Here is a 22,063-nt window from a genome sequence, read left to right as displayed (position 1 = left end):
AGGTAGGGCATTCTCCCAGGGAATAGCAACTGTAAACACCCTGAGGCAGGAAGCTGCTTCATTCAGTTCCCCAATGATTTTACTCTAAGTGATTTTGAGCAGAATCATGACATGGTTTGACAGTAACTACTGTATGGTGAATTGACCAGAAGTGAGTACGGGCAGAAGGAAAGAATTAGGAAGCTATTGCAGGAGTTCAGGCAAGTGATAATGTGACTTGTTTCCTGTCTAGGATCAGTAGAATAATATACCTTTGTAAATTGATGTTGAAGAATAAAATCCTTGTCAAATATCCACAGTATTTAATAAATATGTATTTAATATTTATTAAATTTTCTGTGCTTTGGGAAACTGTGTATTCATTTTTCGTATGTTTATCAATTATTTCCTTAAAAGCACTTCAGCTTAAACTGCTTTTCAGAAAGCTCTTTGACCTTTGTTTAAAACCATTTTTCATGTTTTTTTCTTCTGGAAAATCTATCGTTCGAATTCCATGTTAAGCAGGTTTCATCATTCTTGGCAGTAGAAGCAAATATTAGTAGTGACTGCATGGTTCTTAATAAAGTGACTTAAATTTAAAACAGTAATCAAATGGGTAAAAATGCAGACCTGGATATTTGTGATGGTCTCCTGAAGAAAGATAAGCTCATATTTCTTCCTGAGTGTATGGGTAGATAAGGGATTAGCCTGGTATGGCAATGATGCAAGCTATGTACATTTTTTAGGGCATACCTAAGAAGAATAAAAAATATTAATGGTAATAATATCTAACATTTAATTGTTTACCATGTTCCAGTCATTGTTCTAAGCTATGGAATAGCCACTATTATTTCTATTTTATTGATAAGAAAACTGAAGACCAGAGATGTTAAGTTACTGGCCCAAGGGTATACAGTTGGTAAACACTGAAGGAGGGATTTGAATTTAGGCAGTCTTGACTCCAGGATGTCTGGACTCTTCAATACTGCTCCACAAGTCTTGCTTTACTGTAGTTATTCAACTTCCCAATATTTTGCAGCCAATAAAAAAATAGTCTATGTAGAATGACCCTCCCAACCCTCCACTAAGTTCCTGTGATAAGGGAGGTTTTGCAATTTAAATCACTAGCAATGAAGCATTCTTTTAAACACAACTGCATTTTTATACAATTGCATTTTCACAATTCAAAAAAAATTCTGGATTTATCCTTTATGTGAAAAGAAGTTAGGTGTTTTACAAAAAAGGCCAACTATTAAATGAAAAAAATTCGCCTGAAAATAAGAAGTTTAAAAGAGAAAGTCCAAACAATTTTAATTTAAAAATGAGATTACCTTTATTTCTAACTGAGCTAAAGGATGTTGATACTAGATTGTTAGAGAAGAAAATATTTTTGGGAGTAATTTTTTAAAAATTTCTTTTATTGAAGTATAGTTGATTTATAGTGTTGTGCTAATTTCTGCTGTACGGCAAAGTGATTCATATATATATATATATATATAATATATATATACACACACACATTCTTTTTCATATTCTTTCCCATTATGGTTTATCACAGGTTGGGGAGCAATTTTTAAAGAATAATCTATGCAATAATGATATCAACTTTAATAGTATAAAGAATTCCTATTTATAAAATGTCACTCTTCTGCCAGTACTAGAAAATGATAATGTGATAGGACCTACAAAGATACACAGACTAAGAATACTCTTCCTACTTTCTCATAAAATATCATTTTATAGAAAATAATCACTCTTCTAAAATACCTTTAAAAACTATTTGTCAATTCAGACCTTTTAATAAATGCATTGTACCATCTTAAATTTCAACAAGCTCTTTATAGTAAGGTAGGTTTATTAAAACAGGAATCCCAGTTGGTTTTTCCTATTTAATATCTTTCTATTTAAGGTTTTTTGAATCACCATCTTTTATACATTTCTAAGGTCCATAGAATGGAAGGGAAGAGGAAGTCTGGCTTGAGGCTTTGATCTGAGAAATTTAATCCCATACTCTTGTGTATATATTGGATTCATACAAAACAATACAGCTGTGGCTAAGGTAATAAAGAAAGGACCTTTGGAATTCTAAGAATAGATTATATTTTATATCTATTTTAAGCTCCTAGTTGGTTAGAAGAATCACAAAATAAGAAGTCCTTCATAGATACTTTATCAAAATCTATTTATTAAGCTTAGGAAAAATAGAATACACTGTCCCACAGGTCAAATTTTAGAGTTATTAATCACTACTAAAAGTATTGATAGCTTTAAACCCTTCTAGAACTAAGTAATTTCATTTTACAAGGTTGAATTAAACATCAGATTAAACATAGACCATCAGAATTATCTTTGCCTTATTGATTGGTAAGGCTGTTCAACAAGGCAACAGACTCAGTTTATGCTAATCTTGGTGTAATTTTTTTTTTTTTAAAGAAGATGTTAGGGGTAGGAGTTTATTCATTTATTAATTTATTTTTTTGCTGTGTTGGGTCTTCGTTTCTGTGCGAGGGCTTTCTCTAGTTGTGGCAAGTGGGGGCCACTCTTCATCGCCGTGCGCGGGCCTCTCACTATCGCGGCCTCTCTTGTTGCGGAGCACAGGCTCCAGATGTGCAGGCTCAGTAGTTGTGGCTCACGGGCCTAGTTGCTCTGCGGCATGTGGGATCCTCCCAGACCAGGGCTCGAACCCGTGTCCCCTGCACTAGCAGGCAGACTGTCAACCACTGCACCACTAGGGAAGCCCCCCTTTTTTTTTTTGTAAGAAATATCTGGGAGTTTTTTTGTTTGTGTAAGTTTATCTATTTATTTATTTTTGGCCGCGTTGGGTCTTTGTTGCTACGCGCGGGCTTTCTCTAGTTGCGGCGAGCAGGGGCTACTCTTCGTTGCAGTGCGCGTGCTTCTCATTGTGGTGGCTTCTCTTGCTGCGGAGCACGGGCTCTAGACGCACGGGCTTCAGTAGTTGTGGCTCGCGGGCTTAGTTGCTCCACGGCATGTGGGATCTTCCCGGACCAGGGCTCGAACCTGTGTCCCCTGCATTGGCAGGTGGATTCTTAACCCCTGAGCCACCAGGGAAGTCCCTGGTGTAATCGTTAATAGTATCCTTTTACTCTAAAAAATGTGCTGATCTGAACAATAAATTACATAGATACCTTATCTCAATAAACAACAAACCAAACCAAAACAAAAAAATTTTATACGGTTTTAGAGCCTACATTTTCTTTTCAATAATACATGGGAGCTATTTCCATGTATCATTTCACTTTTTAAAAGAAAATTGACTAATTTTTACCCAGTTCATTACTACTAGATATTCATACTGTTTCTAATTCTTTAATATAACATCATAATACAATAATATCCATGGAGATAAATCTTTTTGTATATCTATAGGTTAATTTCTAAAATTGGAATTTTCTAGGTCAAAATGTATGCATATTTCTAAGTAATTTGGAATGTAATGCCACATTTGCCTCCAGGAAATCTGTGCCAGTTTATACTCCCAGCAGCAGAATATGAGAAGGCCTATTTCCAATATAAGCTTTTCTGCTGTTTAAAAATCTTTGCAAACTCTGTGTGTGAAAGAAAAATGGTATCTTCTTATTTTAATATTTTTCTGACTACTGAGTTTGAAGCTCTGAAAATATCTTGGCCATTTGTGTGTCTTCTGTTGTGAATTGCTTATTTATATATTTTGGTCAATTTGTTAATAGAGTATGTCTCTTTCTCTTATAGATTTGTGAGAGTTCTATTAATATTAACCCTTTATCACTTGTAAAAGGTTAATTTTAGATAAATAATGTTACAATGCTGTTTCCTGGCTCCAGCATAAGGTTCTTGTTGAATCCCCCTTGCATCATTCTCTTTCTACCTTATCTCTGGTTAACATCTGGTTAATAGGATGTTTCAGTGTTTTATATAAAGATCCATGCACAGATATTCTCTTTACTCTCCTCCACCAATCATATAAATGTAACTTTTCCCTTTTCATAATAAAAATGTTCGTTATGAAACACATTAAGCCTTGAAATGTTAATTTCCAGTTTAGAACTGGAGAGACACTGATTTTTGGCTTTACTTACTTTAGTTGGGCAAGTCTAATCAACACATGATCAAAATGCTGTTAATAAAACATGTTCTGCTGGGAAATGTGACTCAGAAGGACTCTATTACCAAACACAAGTCAAAGATAAAAACAAAACAAAAAAATCTATGTAGAACTATGAGTTTTTAAAAATTGTAGTAATTGACAAATTATAGGAAAAAAAATCTACAATTTCAGAGACTCAACATAATTTCCAGAAGAGTGGGGAAGGAATGCAAAGGGGTTTCTGGGAATGCTTTGTTTGGCTAAAGAAGTGCTAATTGTCAAGTAACATAAACTAGGCAGGGACAGGCAGGTTGTCACTCTGTGTGGATAAATGAAAATTCCCTCATTCCAAACAACTTTATTTAGTATTTTCTTATATAATCGGTTAAGATATATACATTGTGAAATCTTCCAGTTTGCAGATGACTTTTAACTTTTATGATGTATGAAGTGGCAAGTAATGATAATGGTGTATCAAGACTGTAGAGAAGAAAATTTGCATTATAGGCAAATATAAAACAATATTCAAAGAAAAATGATTTAAACAGTGCATATTAATCAACTAACATATAAAGTGACAGAATGACTAGGAATAGACTAGAACTCACTGCAGACAGATACTGGACTATATAGCTGCTAGAGTCAAAAAGACAAACGAAATGCCAAATATCACTATGAAATATATTGAGGGAAAACTGAGATCATCCCAACCTTTAATAATCTTTTGCAGTTCTGATCAGTGTACCTCAAGAAAGCAGAACAAGGATAAAACATTACGCAAATTTGGAAATGGGGTAGGGGAAGTTCTATATGAGGAAAAACTAAGGGAGGAAACTGTAAAGAAATGCCAATGTAAAAGAAGCATATGCTGATAAAGCTACAAAGATGATAATAAGAGAGACACTTAAAATATACACAATTGCACATACATTTCTTATAAAAACAGAAATGAGGTGAGGGGAGGGATAGTTAGGGAGTTTGGGATCAACACGTATACACTGCTATATTTAAAATGGATAACGAACAAGGACTTACTATATAGCACAGGGAACTCTGCTCAGTATTCTATAATAACCTAAATGGGAAAAGAATTTGAAAAAGAATAGATACATGTATATGTATAACTGAATCACTTTGTTGTACACTGGAAACTAACACAACATTGTTAATCAACTATACTCCAATGTAAAATAAAAAGTTAAAAAAAAAAAGAAAAAAAAACCCCAGAAATGAGGAAAAATAATAGGGATTGCCTGGAAATTGATAGAGCCAGAAAGTGGCAGAGACATGACTGTGTGATAATTGCTTTGGGACAAAGGGGAACCAGCAAATGATGAGTAAGAAACTGAAGAGATTAAAAATATACATCAGGCAAAAGAACAACAAAGAAGTGTGCTCAAATATACAAGAGATGTGAAATAAAAGACAAAAGGAGGGCACTGATTTTTTTTTTGGCCGTGCAGCTTGTGGGATCTTAGTTCCCCAACCAGGGACTGAACCTAGGTCCTCGTCAGTGAGGGCTCGGAGTCCTAACCACTGGACCGCCGGGGAATTCCAGGCACTGATTTAAATTAACTGTAAAGAAATTTAAGACCCTGTAATAGTCTTTAGTTAAATGAAGGGAAAGACTTTGTAGCAGAAAAAAGGAGATAAAAAGAACTTTCTTATTTCTTTAATTTCCAGATACATGTTTGTTTCGCATTTTGAAATATACATATTAAACACATATGTCTTATGCTGTGTTCGCTTTTTCTTTCACCAAAATCTATTTATAAATTGATGGTACTTTTTGCAATTTATGGTGCCTTAAAACAGAGTATTTAGATGTTACTGAATTTAAGTGTTACTGAATTTAAAGCACCTAAATTAGATAGAAACAGTTCTGTATAACTTCTGAATTTACGATGGCTTTATTCTTGTATCTTTAACAAAAACTGCTTACTACCCATATCCAGATGTTGCTGTTCTAGACCTATGGTTATGCTAATAGACATTAGAAGCTAGTAAAATAAATAGTACAGAACAATCTAAATATTCTGGGGAGAAATACGTTCATAGCATCAACATTAAGGGACATTTGTAACATTGTAAAAAAATTAGTAGTTTCAAAGTGGATGGAATAATCCAGAAGGGAAATGCTTACATTTTAGGTTGGTGGTAGAGAATCAAGTGATACACAAATCATATCTATAAAGTTATAGACCTGAATATCATATGTGGCTTACTTTATTGTCATATGCTGGTTGTGAATCTTTTGAAGGAAAAATGACTAGAGTAAGTGAAGTCCAAAGGAACCTGAGAAATATTATCCTCATTTTTCAGATACAGATTTGACTCACAGTTAAATGAGCTGGTCAAGGTTTATGAACAAGTCAGCAGGGCCTCTGACTATTTTGCTTATTCATTTTCCAGCATTATTACAAATAAATATTTACAGAATTGCATTACTTACCGAGCATAGTAGGGTAAACATCCACAAGAGAAACCACATTTGATACTTGTAGGTTGGTCTTAATTCCCGGTCCCATGATCAAGAGTGGGACATGGGCGCTAGCTTCATACATGCTCATTTTATAAAACTGACGATGTTCCATGGCCAGCTCTCCGTGGTCTGAGGTGTATATGACAATAGTTTTCTGAAGAAGATCTAACTGGTGAAGAGCCAAAATAATTTCACCTGTAATATAAATCAAGGTAAATCTTAATTAGCTTTTAGCTCATGTTTTATTCTATCACAATAAGTTCGTAACACCTCTACCCTCTAAGAGTTTGTCAGGATGCTTCTTAACATCTGAATGTTATCTACTGTTCTTTTTTTTTAAAATAAATTTATGTATTTATTTAGGCTGCGTTGGGTCTTTGTTGCTGTGCGTGGGCTTTCTCTAGTTGCGGCAAGAGGGGGCTACTCTTTGTTGTGGTGCGCGGGCTTCTTACTGTGGAGGCTTCTCTTCTTGCAGAGCACGGGCTCTAGGTGCGCAAGCTCAGTAGCTGTGGCGCCTGGGCTTAGTTGCCCCACGGCATGTGGGATCCTCCTGGATCAGGGCTCGAACCGTGTCCCCTGCATTGGCAGGCGGATTCTTAACCACCGAGCCACCAGGGAAGCCCTATCTACTGTTCTTAAGTAACTTATGCCAGAGTTCATGTGCCTGCTTCTCAGTGGATGGACTAGAGAGAGGAAAGAGAAAATACAATACCCATAGGATAAGTTTCTTTATTTGGCGATCATGCTGGCTTGCTTTCTATGTTTCTATCAGACAGTGGGGGAAAACATTACCCGCAGTGACTCAACTGAGAAAGGAAAGACCAGCCTGGATGTCAGCACTGTGCATGTCTCATGAAAGGACTGCTATCACCATCGACCCACAATTCCTGCCCAGCGGGAGGTGATAAAAGGGGTCAGAACCCCTCCTCCTGCTACCCTTTCTCTCAAATTCCCAGTCACCAGATCATGCCCATGAAGTTGGCTGAGTGTTATGGAAATCCTACCTTTGAGAAAGAGCTGGAAGCAGTACAGATGGTATATGAATGTGATTTGGCATATTCTTGGGCAGTAAAATTTCTCTGACCACTCCCTCTCTCTAAGTGACGTGAAACTTCCTCCTCATTGCAATTAAGAGAACACAGTAAGGCATAGTCCAGAGAGAAGCATCATCTCTACTTTGGCAGTTTCTGAATCTGGCCTACAGGAGTCTGTATTATTAAAAAAACAAAACAAAAACCCCACAAACCCCACAGGTGATTCTGAGGTCCAGTCAGATTTGAGACCCACAGCTCAGGAGTTATTTACGGAGTTCAGACCGTCAGGGCATCAGGGTCTTTCAGCTGGACAACTGTAATTGCTTCCTAATTAGTTTTCTTGCCTCCACTCCTCTTTCCCCTTCATAATATCCCTTGTACCACTCTGGTGCTATCTTTCTAAAATATCTGATCATGTCACACCCCAGCTTAAAACTTTCCCACAGCTTCCCATTGTCTAACTCTTGAGCAAGTTCAGCACCTTCAGCTACCCCCTAGACCTTTACCTTTCACAATCCTAACTCCTTAATTCAATATAATTCTGGATCAATGTACATGGGGAAACTGATTTCAGCTTTAGTTAAGCCTTGCTCTAAACGGCCTACGGAGAATGGATTTGTTTTACACTTATTACATGTCTGGGAGAAGTCACAAGGTTCTACATCTCATCTGTTTCATCTCCTAGAACCCAAGATGCCTTATAATTAACTGTGTTTGGCTGAATACTGATTCCTGATTAAATCCAGCAAAACATTTTGTTTCCAACAGATAATAGTTTTCTATGACCTTTTTTTTAATATATATATATGAACAAATCTAAGTATCTGTTAATTTATGAATAATTAAGATAGAAAAGACTTTTATTCTACTATTAATAATGCAAATTATCCAATTTTTATATGTGTCAGGAATCTTATAATTCTAAGTCTGAAGTATCTCAGCAACTGTTGCAATAAATTTTCTGAGGATGTTCATACAAGTCACCAACCAGCATAATCATAGTTTGTTGGGAAAATATTATAATTTTTCCTCATGTGATTGCTTTTTAATTATACCACTTACCAAGCATAGCATCTGTCTCAGCACACATAGCGTAATAAAATGCTCTAATATCCTTAATTTCTTTTTCTGTAAACTTCCCAGTGCAGTTTTTGGTATAAGAAGAGTAATAATCTATAGGGTGCATTTCTGACAGAGGTGACCACTTTGGGATTTTGATGGCATCATAGGACACCTAAAAAGGGGAGAAAAACAAAGTTGTAATATTCCTCCCTTCCAACAAGAATATATGGTAAACGAGACAAAGTTTAATTACTTAGGTTAGTAGAAAAGCATGGTTGTGAATTATGTAAAGAAAATAGTAAATCAAATACACAAATTAGGAACAGATTGTTAGTATTCCCAGTAACAACAAAAGGTATATATCAATATCTGCATATATAGTAAGACAGTTGTGGAATTATTTTAAAGATTATATATGTCAATGAAAAGCATGAGCTATGTTAGACAGTATTCTAATCCATAAGTGTCTAAGCACTTTAATATAGTTGTGTGACCAATTCAGAACTTCAGAATCAGTAACCTAAGAATCTAGACTCCTTTTTCCCAGTAGTTCACTAGTAAAAATGCCAGTATCTAGTGAGATAGCCAAATGTTTGTTAAGAAAAAATACAACTTTTTAATACATATAAATGCTTACAGTTTTGGTGAAAACCATTAAGACTAGACTTAAGTCATACATATCTTCTAGTCATGTAGCTTTAATAAATTCAAATATCTGCTTAAATTATTCGACTCATTTCATTAGGCTAGTACTGACTCCCGACAAGTTTTTTTAAGATAGAGCCAGTTGGAACTTTTAATTTAATTTACTTATATTTTAAAATTTTTATTGGAGTATAGTTGATTTACAATGTTGTTAGTTTCTGCTGTACAGCAAAGTGAATCAGTTATACGTATATACACTCTTTTTTTAGATTCTTTTTCCATATAGGCCATTACAGAGTATTGAGTAGAGTTCCCTATGCTATACAGTAGGTCCTTATTAGTTATCTATTTTATGTACAGTAGTGTGTATATGTCAATCCCCATCTCCCAATTTATCCCTCCCCCACTTACCCCCTGGTAACCATAAGTTTGTTTTCTATATCTGCAACTCTACTTCTGTTTTGTAAATAAGGAACTTTTTAAGAAGACATGAAGTATCTAAAACTTCGACATTGTTTCCTTTAAAATAGGGTGCACTACCTATCTAGTGTTTCTGGATAGAGGTTTTAAAGTAACTTAAATTTGATTTAAGGTGACACATTTCAAAACACAGGCAGTCCTCGCTTTACATGGTTCAGTATGCACGGATATCCGTTACCACAGCTTAGTTAAATAGCACCAGTTCCCCAACAACAGGGTTCAGATTTTAATTACTGTTAACCAAAATTTCAGAAATGGAGACCTGCTTGAAATAAAAATATGTTTATATGGGGTTTGTTAGGACTGAAGCCCAAGAGACATGGATTCAAGAAGCACTTTGCAATGTTCCATAGGACTATTCAATGGGAGAGGCTTATAAAGGCAAAAAGCTGCAAGGCCACAGTTAGTTACATGAGTTATTTATCAAGAATTATAATTGGAGTTGATGAGAAGTAAGGGTGCTTAGGTTGTTTGGGGTCTGAAATGTTTGCATAGTTACAAGGGGAGACCTTGAGACCGTAAGGCTGCAGCTGGCAGGTGTTGTTCTGAATACAGCTGGTGGTGTCCCTGGGCCTGGTACAGTTCAAAGAAAGTTCAAGTTTTCAGTGGTGCAGAGACGTGTCTGAAACCATATCCTCAATGGCTGCTTGACTCCAGTTTGTATGCCTGACTCTGACTGCTCTTTTATCATATAAATTTGTCGTCATTACCCAGGTATATTAACTGCGAGTTATTGCATAAAGTACAAACTTTCACATTCATATGCTGCTAGTTCTTTAGTCTCTACATCACTATGTAGATTACATATGTGTATCACAGTCAGTGATTGTCATTTCTTTCAAAGTCTGTCTGTGTTTGATCACTGCACATCTTTTATTTAGTACATAAACAGACTGCAAAGTGTGTAGGTGTGCCGCCTCCTTGTCTCCCAGTGATAAATCCATGTGATATAAAAATGGATACTCAAAAGAGGAAATTGATCAACAAAGATGAACATTCAGTTAAGAAATAAAAAGCTATAACACTGGAAGTAAAATTTGAATCAAAAAATTTTTAAAGGATTTTTTTGATGGGGACCATTTTAAAAGTCTTTATTGAATTTGTTATTATATTGCTTCTGTTTTATGTTTTGGTTTTTTGGAATGTGGGATCTTAGCTCCCTGACCAGGGATCAAACCCACACGCCCTGCATTGGAATGCGAAGTCTTGACCACTGGACCGCCAGGAAAGTCCCTGAATCAGATGTTAACTGGTTATAGAAGAAACAGCTGACCTGCGAATGCTGACACTGCTATCATTTGATACATTCAAGATATACAGCCAGAGGAACTTAGTGAAAACATTGATATAAGTGAGGAAGTTCGTTATGAAGAAAAGGATGAACATGTCCTAGAGGAAGTGACACTAGCAAAAATCTTCACATTATAGGAACTCTCAGAAATATATTATGACATTGAAAGTGCAAAGGGTAAAATGTTGGAAGGTGGTCCAAATTTAGAAAGGAATATGACAATTTCTTGAGACATAGAGAAGATGCTTGCTCTGTATCTCAAGTTACACAATGAGAAGGCAAGCACTGTTCAAACTATTCTTCTTTTTTTTTTACAAAAAAAATCAAAACACTTTAATTCTTAATGTTTCTAGTGTTTTGAATTACAGTGCATTAAATAAACATTAGTTTTACTGTTTTGTCATTTCCCTATACATTTATAACCCAAAAGAAGAGTTTTTAATGTTTTGACAAATGTTTTTAGAGTTCTAGAAAAACGGTCATTTTCCCAATTGATTATTAAGATCTCTTTATATAGTTTCAGCTTGCACAGTCATTTTTACGCTCCTGAAGCATGCAAAGTGAGGACTGCCCGGACTCCTAAGAGAATATCTTTTAGTTTAGTTTTTTTTTTAAATAGACATATTATATGCAAATGTATTCAACTTAGAAGTAGGTTCTGAGTTTTAACACATTATATTTTTGTAAAATTGTCCCTTTAGTTTCTGTCAACCAGTTATTGGTCAAGTTTAATGTGACTATGCAATTTTCAATTTTTTCTTTAAAAATGATAATAAAAGAAACAGTGAGCAAACACCAATAATATACAGATAAAATGTTAGCTTTTGCTTCTGAGCCCACACAGTATACCTACTTTTTTAAGCCAATAAAGAGATGTGTGAAATGTTGAAGATCCAAAATTTTCTCCTGAAGATGGTGAAGGATATGGGTGTGGCAAATTTAATCCCAAGTACAGAACAAATGGTTGAGTGTAATTAATTGCTTCCTTTCTTAACCAATTTACTGCTCTATCTGTATTCTTCCAGTCCCCTTCCATCACTCTTACTTTAGTCTTTTTAGGGACAAGGTTAACCATAGGCCGGCCTTCTTGTCTGAGTAAGAAAGCAACATCTCTTGTCCAGGCTTCCACACGATTGCTGAGGGGGCAAAAAGACAGGTATACTGTAAGGTATTTTAAAAGTTTTAAAAACTGACTAAGCATAAATAAAAGAGAGCAATATGGAAAACAATTTTTAGACTCAGTCATGTAAATGTTCAGACTGACTATACTAGATCTCATTAAGGTACTGAGCATTGCAAATTCAAAAACGAAGAAAAAAAATAAGAAGAATCAAATATTCACCTATGTGTTCTTTAAAACTAAGACAGATTATTTACAAAGGTTACTTTTTTCTCGTAATAAAATATTTAGTAAAATAAATATTTCAAATTCCTAGTATTTCTTCTGAATTTTTTTAGCATTTTGTCTTTTTTTTTCTGTCAGAATAAGAGAGATAGTATTTCTAACCAAAGCTACAATAATTTCCTCCTATCACTGTCTTTATATTTAGAAAAATCTTACCTCCCATGTGTACCTTATGTGTTTCTGAAGTCTCAGGTTTTACATTGTTTCCAGCTATATCTTTTCTCATTATAAGAACAATTTTGACTATGATTTAAGCTAAGCTAATGGTGATGCAAATTTCTAGATGTATTTTCTTTAGCTGGTAATTTAAAAGCTAAATGATTTGATCAATTAAATTTCTCTAAATATTTTATCTAACTGCTTCATAAGTATGTAGTAGTACCACTACTTTTTCCTCAATGAATGTATGTATTTTTTTAACATCTTTATTGGAGTATAATTGCTTTACAATGTTGTGTTAGTTTCTGATGTATAACAAAGTGAATCAGCTATACATATACATATATCCCCATATTGTGTAAGTATTTTTAGTTGGCATAATTGTTTAGGAAGAACTCTTGGACACTTCTAAGAAGCCTGTTTTTGTGTTTTGGTTGAGGCAAACATCTCTGAAGTGCCCTATCAATTAAGAAAAGAGCTTAAAAAATTCAGATACCCACGCGAAAATAAAGACTATTTTATATTAAAACATAATACTCCATATAAGGGAAATTTCAAACCACACAAAATGACTAATGGCTTATAGATGAACTAAGTAGAACTTTTATCTGCCTTTTGAAGACAGGTAAATAAATTTAAGCAACCATAATAAAAATATAATTTTTCATAGTAGATATTCAATATATTTTGATAAAAACAATGAAAACTAGAATCTCAGCAGAATTGCATCTAACAGATTTTAATTAATTCTATCTAGCAAATAGAAAATCCTAAAATCGTTAAGTTTTGTAAAATCTATCATACTACCAAACAATGTAAATTTTGCTTAAGTCACTGCTGAATGAGAGAACTACATGTGGCTATTATCGGAGCTACTGCAGAGGAGTGAGAGGCTAGGGGTTTATCACACCAGCAGTACTTGCGGTAGAGCTCTAGGATTTTGTGACAAGCAGAAATAGGTTACTGAGATTCACACAGGATGTTTAGGAACCAAAGTGCTTTCTTTTCAACAAAGAAGTGTTACGTGGGAAAATATGGCTGAGAAATTATTGCAGGCAGCAAGAAAATTACAAGAAAGCTTGTAATACAACCTAACTAGTTGTCCGATGTGATATTGTGATTTATAATAAAAAAATATACATTTGGTCTTCTTTCCTGATTCTGGTCCAGAGTTCCTAAAATCCTCAGATTTTCTAAGTGAAAGACACAAAGGTGCCTTGTTATGTTAATGAGGTTACTTTTGGGCTGGTTGCCAGAACCAAAGGAGAGATTAGAGGGCTGAAACTTTTAGTCCCACCCGACTGATCTCCTGGGAAGGAGGAGGCTGGAGAGGGAATGGAAATTGAGTTCAATCACCAGTGGTCAATGATTTAATCAATCATGCCTGCGTAATGAAGCCTCTATAAAACCCAGAAAAGGAGTGGACTGGGGAGGGGTGGGAGTGTGGCACCACCTTAGGTGAGGGTATGGAAGCATCATGCCCTTTCCCCATGCATCTCTTCCATTTGGCTGTTCCTGAGTTATAGCCTTTTATAATAAACTGGTAGTCTAGTAAGAGAAATGTTTCACTGAGTTCTGTGAGCCACTCTGGCAAATTAATTGAACCCAAGGAAGAGGTCATGGGACCCTCTGATTTTACAGCTGGTCAGTCAGAATCATAGGTGACAACCTGGACTTGTGATTTGCGTCTGAAGTGGGGGAGTGAGGGCAGTCTTGTAGGACTGAGCCCTTAACCTGTGGAGTTCAGTTGAATTGTAGGACATCCACTTGGTGTCCAGAGAGTTGGTAGTGTGTGGAAACCACCCCACACAATGGAATTGGGCGCAGAAACCCTAATTGGTGATCAGAGCCTTTACCAGGCTTTGGATTAACTCAGGTATAGACTATTGTTCTGACTGTGCTAACCAAACTACTCAGTTGACCTTACAATGCAGTCATAAGTGAGTCTAGAACATCTCAAGGAAAGATCTTGCCTTGAAAGATGGCTATATTGAACCCAGATTACCATCTTTTGCCACAGCAATGAGTAAGTGTGATTTCATTTAATCTTTCTGGCAAGGTTATGCCCCTTTCCTTTCTTTCTTTTTTTTTTTGCGGTACGCGGGCCTCTCACTGTCATGGCCCCTCCCATTGCGGAGCACAGGCTCCGGAGGCACGGGCTCAGCGGCCATGGCTCACGGGCCCAGCCGCTCCGCGGCATGTGGGATCCTCCCGGACCGGGGCACGAACCCGCGTCCCCTGCATCGGCAGGCGGACTCTCAACCACTGCGCCACCAGGGGAGCCCTCTTTCTTTTTTTTTTAATTCTTTGTTTCTGAGATTCTTTTAGCCCAGGTTGGTTCCCTTAAGGATAAAAAGGCTCAAATCAACTTAATTTTGGCCTGGTCTTACCATTATGACTAATTTCAAACTTAGTTTCACTTTTGCCCTCTCACTAAATAACATGTGATTTACCCTTCTTTCTTAGTGGCATCTTCTTTTGTCTATTCCTGAGTGTGTGGGCTTTTGGCATGATTGCTAGAACTGCTGGTAGTGAAGTAGAGTATAACAAATGCTTTCGGCATTACTGGGGCAGCAGAGACAGGATTATGGTTGACGGTAGAGGTGCCTCTCATAATTTTCCCTTTTAACTCTTTCTGGCTATTCCAAGAATCTTGAGTAAGCTAGCTGATCAAGAGGGTTATACTTTGGTTAGCTGACCCATGTTCAAGCATTGTGCCTAAGTGTAAAATAAAAATTTACTTCTTTATAACATAAAAACATTTAGCACTTTTTAGATATTCAATACATATTAATAGTTATAATCAATGATGATTCTGTGTTCTACTGTCACTACTCCCTGGGCCAACCCAGTCCTCCTGGGCCATTGTTAAGTGTATGCAGTATAAGCAGTAGGTGCTCCAGGAGCTGCAATTCGCAGCTCAAAGTCCCTTTTCCCAGCCCAGATTTCTCCTGGCCAGTAACACTAATGAGGAAAATAGGGAAAAAGAATGTGAATATGCAACCTCATAGTCGATGACAATTACTGTGACAGAAAGGTAACTTAAAATTTTAATTCTCTCTACTAAACAACCAATGTCTCCATCCCTTTGTAACCAGGTCAAACTGTTGCACCAGGAAACATTATCTTTTGACCATGTGCTTAGACCTACTTTGTATTACTGTCCAGTGTTGTCTCCCCCTACCCCCTAACCACCATTACTTGCTATATAACCTCCTCCAAATATAACCTTTCTAATTAGTTGGTCACAGGGGTATTTTGAATAAATTTCTTTCCATTCCATTTCTATGTACTTTGTCTGAAATATTAAGAGTACAGTTTCAATCAGGACAATAAACAAGGGCTTGTATTAATGGGGAGGAACCAAAACTACCTGTGGTTTAGATACTTTGATTCATTGGCTCCTCGCATTATAAATTTACCCTGTTACTTGCAAATAGACACAAACATACACTGTATAGTTTCCTATATGCCAGCATTTCTCAAAGTGTGGCTCAGGGATCTCTGGGAGGTACCCGAGAGGCTTTCAGGAGGTCCACAAGGTCAAAACTATTGTCATAAGGATAGTAAGACATCATTTTTTGCCTTTTTCACTCTCATGCTCTCATGAGTGTACAGTGGTGGAGACCACTGTAACGAAGCCTCAGGTGGGAGTTTGGATGTGGAGTACACCTATCTCAAAGGAAATTGTTCTCTATAAACTTAGGCTTCAATGTGTCATTTTGTGCATATATACTAAGTGCCCCTCCTAAGTGGTCCAAGGTTTACTTTACCTCTTTGTAGAAATGTAAGAGAGGCTTCTCAAAGGGACACAAAAGTAACCACATGTTTCTGGTAAAGGCATTTGCAATTGGCTATACCTTGTCTTACCTCTCTCTGAGGTCCAGTTCCCTATATCTTTGCTATTTCAAGCAGCATCAGCAGCATCTGAGAGCTTGTTAATTATGCAGAATCTAGAGCCCCATCCCAGGCCCACTGAATTGGAAAGGGCATTTAATAAGATGCCCAGGTGATCTGCATGCATATTACATTTTGAGATGCACTGCTCCACATAACAGTGTAAGAATTTTTATGCAAAAAAGCCTCAGTTTTTAGAGAAGATCATTAAAATAGCTTCCACAGTAGCCCATGAATAGGAGAATTATTCTACCTTGGATCGATTCCAGAAAACAAGGTGATGCCTAAATGCACTATCCAGCAATCAGCAATTTTATTCTTTTTTAAAAGCAAAATCTCCTCCCAATACAAATGGCATATAAAACTAACATATTAGCAACTAATTATTGCATAAATTTGTATCTATGCCATTGCTTTTTGGGTTTTCTGTGCCAATGTGCCAAACTCCACTGCTGCAGTATTGGAGACAATCAGCTCACAGGTAGCACCAGGTGAATTTACATAGGGACAATAACATTTGAAAAAGTATCATACATTAAAATTGATGAGAACATAACAGTTTTCTTTCAGAATGAATTAGGAGCCTCGACTTAAACCTTCAGCTTCCTAAGATTACTAAATAATTCAACTATCTCAGACTTTAAGAGTTATGTGCAGATGGATCCCTTTCACACAAAGAATCATTGTTCTCGATGGGACTTTAACAGCTAATGTGTCTCAAATAAGTCTCTTGCATGGAAAAATTACAGTTCTGAATCATGCCCTTGCAAGTTTCACTATCGGCCTGATAAGTTTGGTAAGAGAAAATGGAATCCATATTCATTCCCATTAAATGTTCTTCTCTCAAAGCTGAGAAACACACTGTTTTTTAAGGGACTCACAAGGCTGTCATCTATCTTTACATATATGATCACTCACAAAAAGTCTGTTTTAATTGAATGAATAACAAGAGTTATTCATTCTGTGTCTTATATTTTATTATATATTTATTGTAAATATATTTATGCAATTATATATTATAAAGTTATATAATAGTAAATAAATTTCAAACAAAAGGTTTGTTTTGCATGAGTGTGTGTGGGGGTACTCAGGGGTTTCATGGACTTCAGGTTATGAACTCCCATTTAGCCATTTCCTAGCCTGCTAGTGAATTCATCACTGTTGGAACATCAATATTTAAAACTTTTGAGTTCTAGGTGACAGTAACTGTAGCCCTTAACAGAGTATTTGCTGCAGTTTGGTTTTAAGTAAAGGCAGGCTTTTTGATTTAATTCAAGAAAGAGTTATTGAATGTCTACCATGTATAAGGCATTGTGCTAGGCTGAACTTGAGGTGACTCCCTTAGCTACCAAAATGATACTACCTCCTCATATGCACTCAGGCATAAACTCCTTCTACTACTATACTTTAAAAACTAAAGGCCCATTTGCTACCTTGCGGAAAAAGCAATTGTGATGAAATAGTTTGGTTATGATTATAACTTTAATGGTTTAGATCACATTGACTTCTTTTATATCACATAAGGGGAAGATTCTTCTTACACTTTTTTTTTTTTTTGCAGTACGCAGGCCTCTCACTGTTGTGGCCTCTCCCGTTGCGGAGCACAGGCTCCGGACTCGCAGGTTCAGTGGCCATGGCTCACGGGCCCAACCGCTCCGCGGCGTGTGGGATCTTCCCGGACCGGGGCACGAACCCATGTCCCCTGCATCGGCAGGTGGACTCTCAACCACTGCGCCACCAGGGAAGCCCTTTTGTGTGGGTTTTAATGAGAGGGGAAATGCCATCGCCCACTACAGAAGCTGAAGCATGAGTGTTAAGCCCTCTCCCTATGACCTCAGACAGCTGGGGAGTAGGCTAGTGACCTAGGCTTGCCCATTTGATACTTAGGTCCTGGGATTCTGAATCTTGAGGGAGTGACAAAGACATAGGATCATGTGGAGATGAATGAGGCGGCAGTGCCACCAGCAGCAGTGTCCTGGCCAGCCTGTTTCTATAGCATAACTTTGGTGTGCTCTCAGACCTGGAGCCTTAGTCCATTCCTGTTTTCTGAATCTAGGTCTCCAGCCTTGTTGACTCTCTGAGTTATCGAAGGTGTTTTTGTGTTTTTCATTTCTTGCTCAGGACTCAGTAGAGTGTAACCCGCTAACCCATGATCTTAGTGGGTAGTTTCTAACAGTAATACTACCTTAGAAATCTTGTCATTTTGGTTAAAGGTATGGTACAGTGTCGGCACAAAACTATCTCTCATTCAAAAAAGGCGAAAAAGTTCATAGTTTTATGCTTTTATGTGGATCAGCATCTTTATCTTTGCATCTACCAAAAAAATATATCCAAAACTGCTAAAGAAAACCCCCAATTCATAGAAACAACAGTCAAGCTAAAAATAGAAACAGGTGCTAAACTTTGGGGGATCCAGCAACTTTGTGTAGATCTTCTGAGACAGTTTTGCTGTCATAATCCTCCACTTCTTCCGATGCTTGATACCTACAAATAACTTTACAATACTATCACAAAATAGGATTGACATTTTCTCTAGTGCAAAAGGTTACTTTTAAGAGTCTGTAAGAGGTGTCAGGGGAAGGATTTGGACTTACAAAGGCATACTTTCAGAGCTTGAAAAGACTGGACTCTAATAGGAGCTTTCGTATACAAAAAAGAAAGTACTGGGTATAACAATGAGAATTCTGAGGAAAAAACATTTTAGTCAAATGAGGCTATAAATGATCTCAGACTAAAACATACATTACAGGAATTTCAGTTTGAAGATTTTTTTTGCAAGTAAAGAGTTTATCAAATCTAAAATACTATTAATGTAAAATGTACTTTTTAAAAAAATATACACTATTAAGAAAAAACATTGCCAAGAAGACTATAACAGAATTTTGTGATCGTCAATTTTAAGAGGCATTACAATTTCAGAGATGTTAAATTGTGAAAAAAAATGTGCACCTTAGAATAGATAAGATATAGTACTTTACAGCCTTTTCTCCCACCCCTTGAAAAAAAAATCTGGATGTGTTTGCTTCCTCCTTTAAACAGAACTCACTATATTTTTCCCTATACTGTAATTTTTCTAGACTTTTTTTTAAACCTCCTCTTTTAAACCATAAGTCACTTTAGCTAGGTCACATCTGGCTAATGCTAATGTTAAATTAAAAAGTGAAATCTCCACATTATTAGATATCTTTAGGCTCTTCTCAAAGTAGATTTGAATAAACTTCCACAAATGGCTAGCACTGGCAAGAGGAGGAGAGATACACTTCATTATGGGCAGCTAAACATAGTACCTTGAACTTTAGTAATTGAATGGAAAAAATCCAAGAATTGTAATGAGATTGTAGACTCAGAGCTGTCACTGGTGTTTCAAGAAATTGATGTAGGAGTTATGGTAGACAGCATTCTGAAGATAGCCCCAGCGGCTGCTTCAGCCAAGAATTTGGTAATCGTCAAAAACAAGGGTTCTGGAATAATAAAATAAAACAACAGCAGGCTTTTTCACTGTCAGAAGTCATTCTGAGAATGTACTCAGAATAATGCAAGCTGTTTTAGATACTGAATTTCATTAAAAATAATAAGGTATGTATGTGTGGGGCTCTAAAAAAGCTTCTAAAATGACCAATGGAATGGATGTCTTTCTCCATTATAAGGAAAAGAATAAACTCCTCCTTAGTATGGAGAAAACTGATCCAAAGGCACGCATGGTCTTAGATTATAAAATAATAGTAGATATGGATGAGATAAACACAGACTTATTCATTAGGCTGAAGAATTGAAAGGGACTCCACGGTTGCTGTTCTAGTTCTGTTGCTCCCTCTTGGTCACTTTGGTTCTAGTTAGGAAGCCCGCGCTTCTGGTCTGGAGGCCAAGGGGACAAGAAGAGTGGTAAGAGCAGCCCATGGGGGCTTCCCTGGTGGCGCAGTGGTTGAGAGTCTGCCTGCTGATGCAGGGGACACGGGTTCGTGCCCTGGTCCGGGAAGATCCCACATGCCGTGGAGCGGCTGGGCCCGTGAGCCATGGCCGCTGAGCCTGCGCGTCCGGAGCCTGTGCTTCGCAACGTGAGAGGACCGAAAAGAGCAGCCCGTGATTTGCTGCCCTTTGCTGCTTGCCAAGAAGCTCAAGCCTGTTTGCCACAGCAATTCTCTAATTTTGGAAGTAGGCTTTTATTTTTCATTTCTTTCAGAGGATTAAATATTGCCTGTTGTGATGGGGCTTCAGAAAAACATTAAGCTACATGAACTGAGAACATTTATGACTATAATAGTAGTAAGATGAAATAACAGGGGATTTGATTTTAGGTTTTAAACTTTTAGCTAGGAAAGATAAGACAGCAGCTTGCTTAAATTTGCTCCTGATGTCATTAGAATATAAGTTCCATGAGGCTAGAGATTTTTGTGTTTTGATCACTACTGTATTCCCATGATCTAAAAATAGAGTCTGGTACACTGTATGTGGCTCAATAAGTATTTTCTGAATGGGTGTTCCATACATATGATTTACCTTTGTAACTTTAGTAAGGATCATCTTAATATTTTAAGGAATGTTACTTAATGTTTATCTTCTTTAATGTCCTGACCTTAGAAATCTAGTTTTTAAAATGTCTATAAAAAATCAATTACCTCCTAATTCTACACACTTCCAAATTAACATTTTCTTTGTTTTTGTTGATTCTAAAAAAATTGACATACTAGTGTTAAGTGGATCTGATCCCTTAGAATATGGGAGAATAAACTTAAGATTCAAAATGTCGGCAATGACTTTCAGTGTGACAGTCCTAAGGCCATGCTGATGAGTATAAAGTTTTTAGCTTGAGATCATGGTGTCTCAGCCTCTGCATTATTGACATTTTCAGCTTGATATTTCTTTGTTTGGGGAAGGGGGTGCTATCCTGTGCATTGTGGATTGTTTAGCAGCAACCCTGGCCTCTACCGTCTAGATGGCAGCAGTATTCCCCCTGTGGTGTCAACCAAAAATGTCTCCAGACACTGTCAAAAGTCTTGTGGGGGTCAAAATTGCCCTTGATAGAGAACCACTGTTTGAGATATTGGAGATATGATGACAAAAGTTTTACCCCATAGGGAAAATGATCAAAACACCATATGGATTAAGTACACGTTTCCTTTCAATTGCTAAGAAGATACAGCAAATTTGAACCTAATCAGACCTATTAGGAGCACAATACCTATAATGTGAGGGGGTAGATGAATATCAGGACTTTATAAACCACATAACTGTACTCCACGGAAGTCACAGAACTTCAGAAAGGAAGAATCTTTAGAGTCATCTAGAGTAAGCTCATTTGATGAAACTGGGATCCTGAGTAGATAAATAACTTGCCCTGGTCTTATAGTTGTTAGTAAGTGGCATTTGTTTTTAAAATAAATTTATTTTTATTTATTTATTATTTTTGGCTGTGTTGGGTCTTCGTTGCTATGTGCAGGCTTTCTCTAGTTGCAGCGAGTGGGGGCTACTCTTCCTTGTGGTGCGCAGGCTTATTAAGGTGGCTTCTTTTGTTGTGGAGCACAGGCTCTAGAGCGCCCGGGCTTCA

The 22,063-nt window shown here is 36.8% G+C and overlaps 2 protein-coding genes across 4 annotated transcripts in view; one reads left to right on the top strand and one right to left on the bottom strand.

The window, feature by feature from the left end:
• SKIC3 (SKI3 subunit of superkiller complex) overlaps positions 1–22,063 on the top strand; it is a 140,912-nt gene that overhangs the window by 17,440 nt on the left and 101,409 nt on the right. The gene's annotated exons all lie outside the window — the stretch shown is intronic.
• ARSK (arylsulfatase family member K) overlaps positions 1–22,063 on the bottom strand; it is a 38,122-nt gene that overhangs the window by 5,200 nt on the left and 10,859 nt on the right. For 2 of the 3 annotated variants that reach the window (XM_081232935.1, XM_081232933.1), the window contains exons 4-6: positions 11,911–12,193; positions 8,642–8,813; positions 6,516–6,740 (exon numbers count right to left, since the gene is read on the bottom strand). In XM_081232935.1, coding sequence (XP_081089061.1) covers positions 6,516–6,740; positions 8,642–8,813; positions 11,911–12,193 — 680 coding nt within the window. The remainder of the gene's footprint in view (positions 1–6,515; positions 6,741–8,641; positions 8,814–11,910; positions 12,194–22,063) is intronic. The other variant, XM_081232934.1, reaches the window with a different exon arrangement.

Source organism: Mesoplodon bidens (genome assembly GCF_964165515.1).
Source record: "Mesoplodon bidens genome assembly, chromosome: 4".
NCBI lineage: Eukaryota > Metazoa > Chordata > Mammalia > Artiodactyla > Ziphiidae > Mesoplodon > Mesoplodon bidens.
Note: the sequence above shows the minus strand (reverse complement) of the source record. Positions and strands in the feature narration are given on the sequence as shown.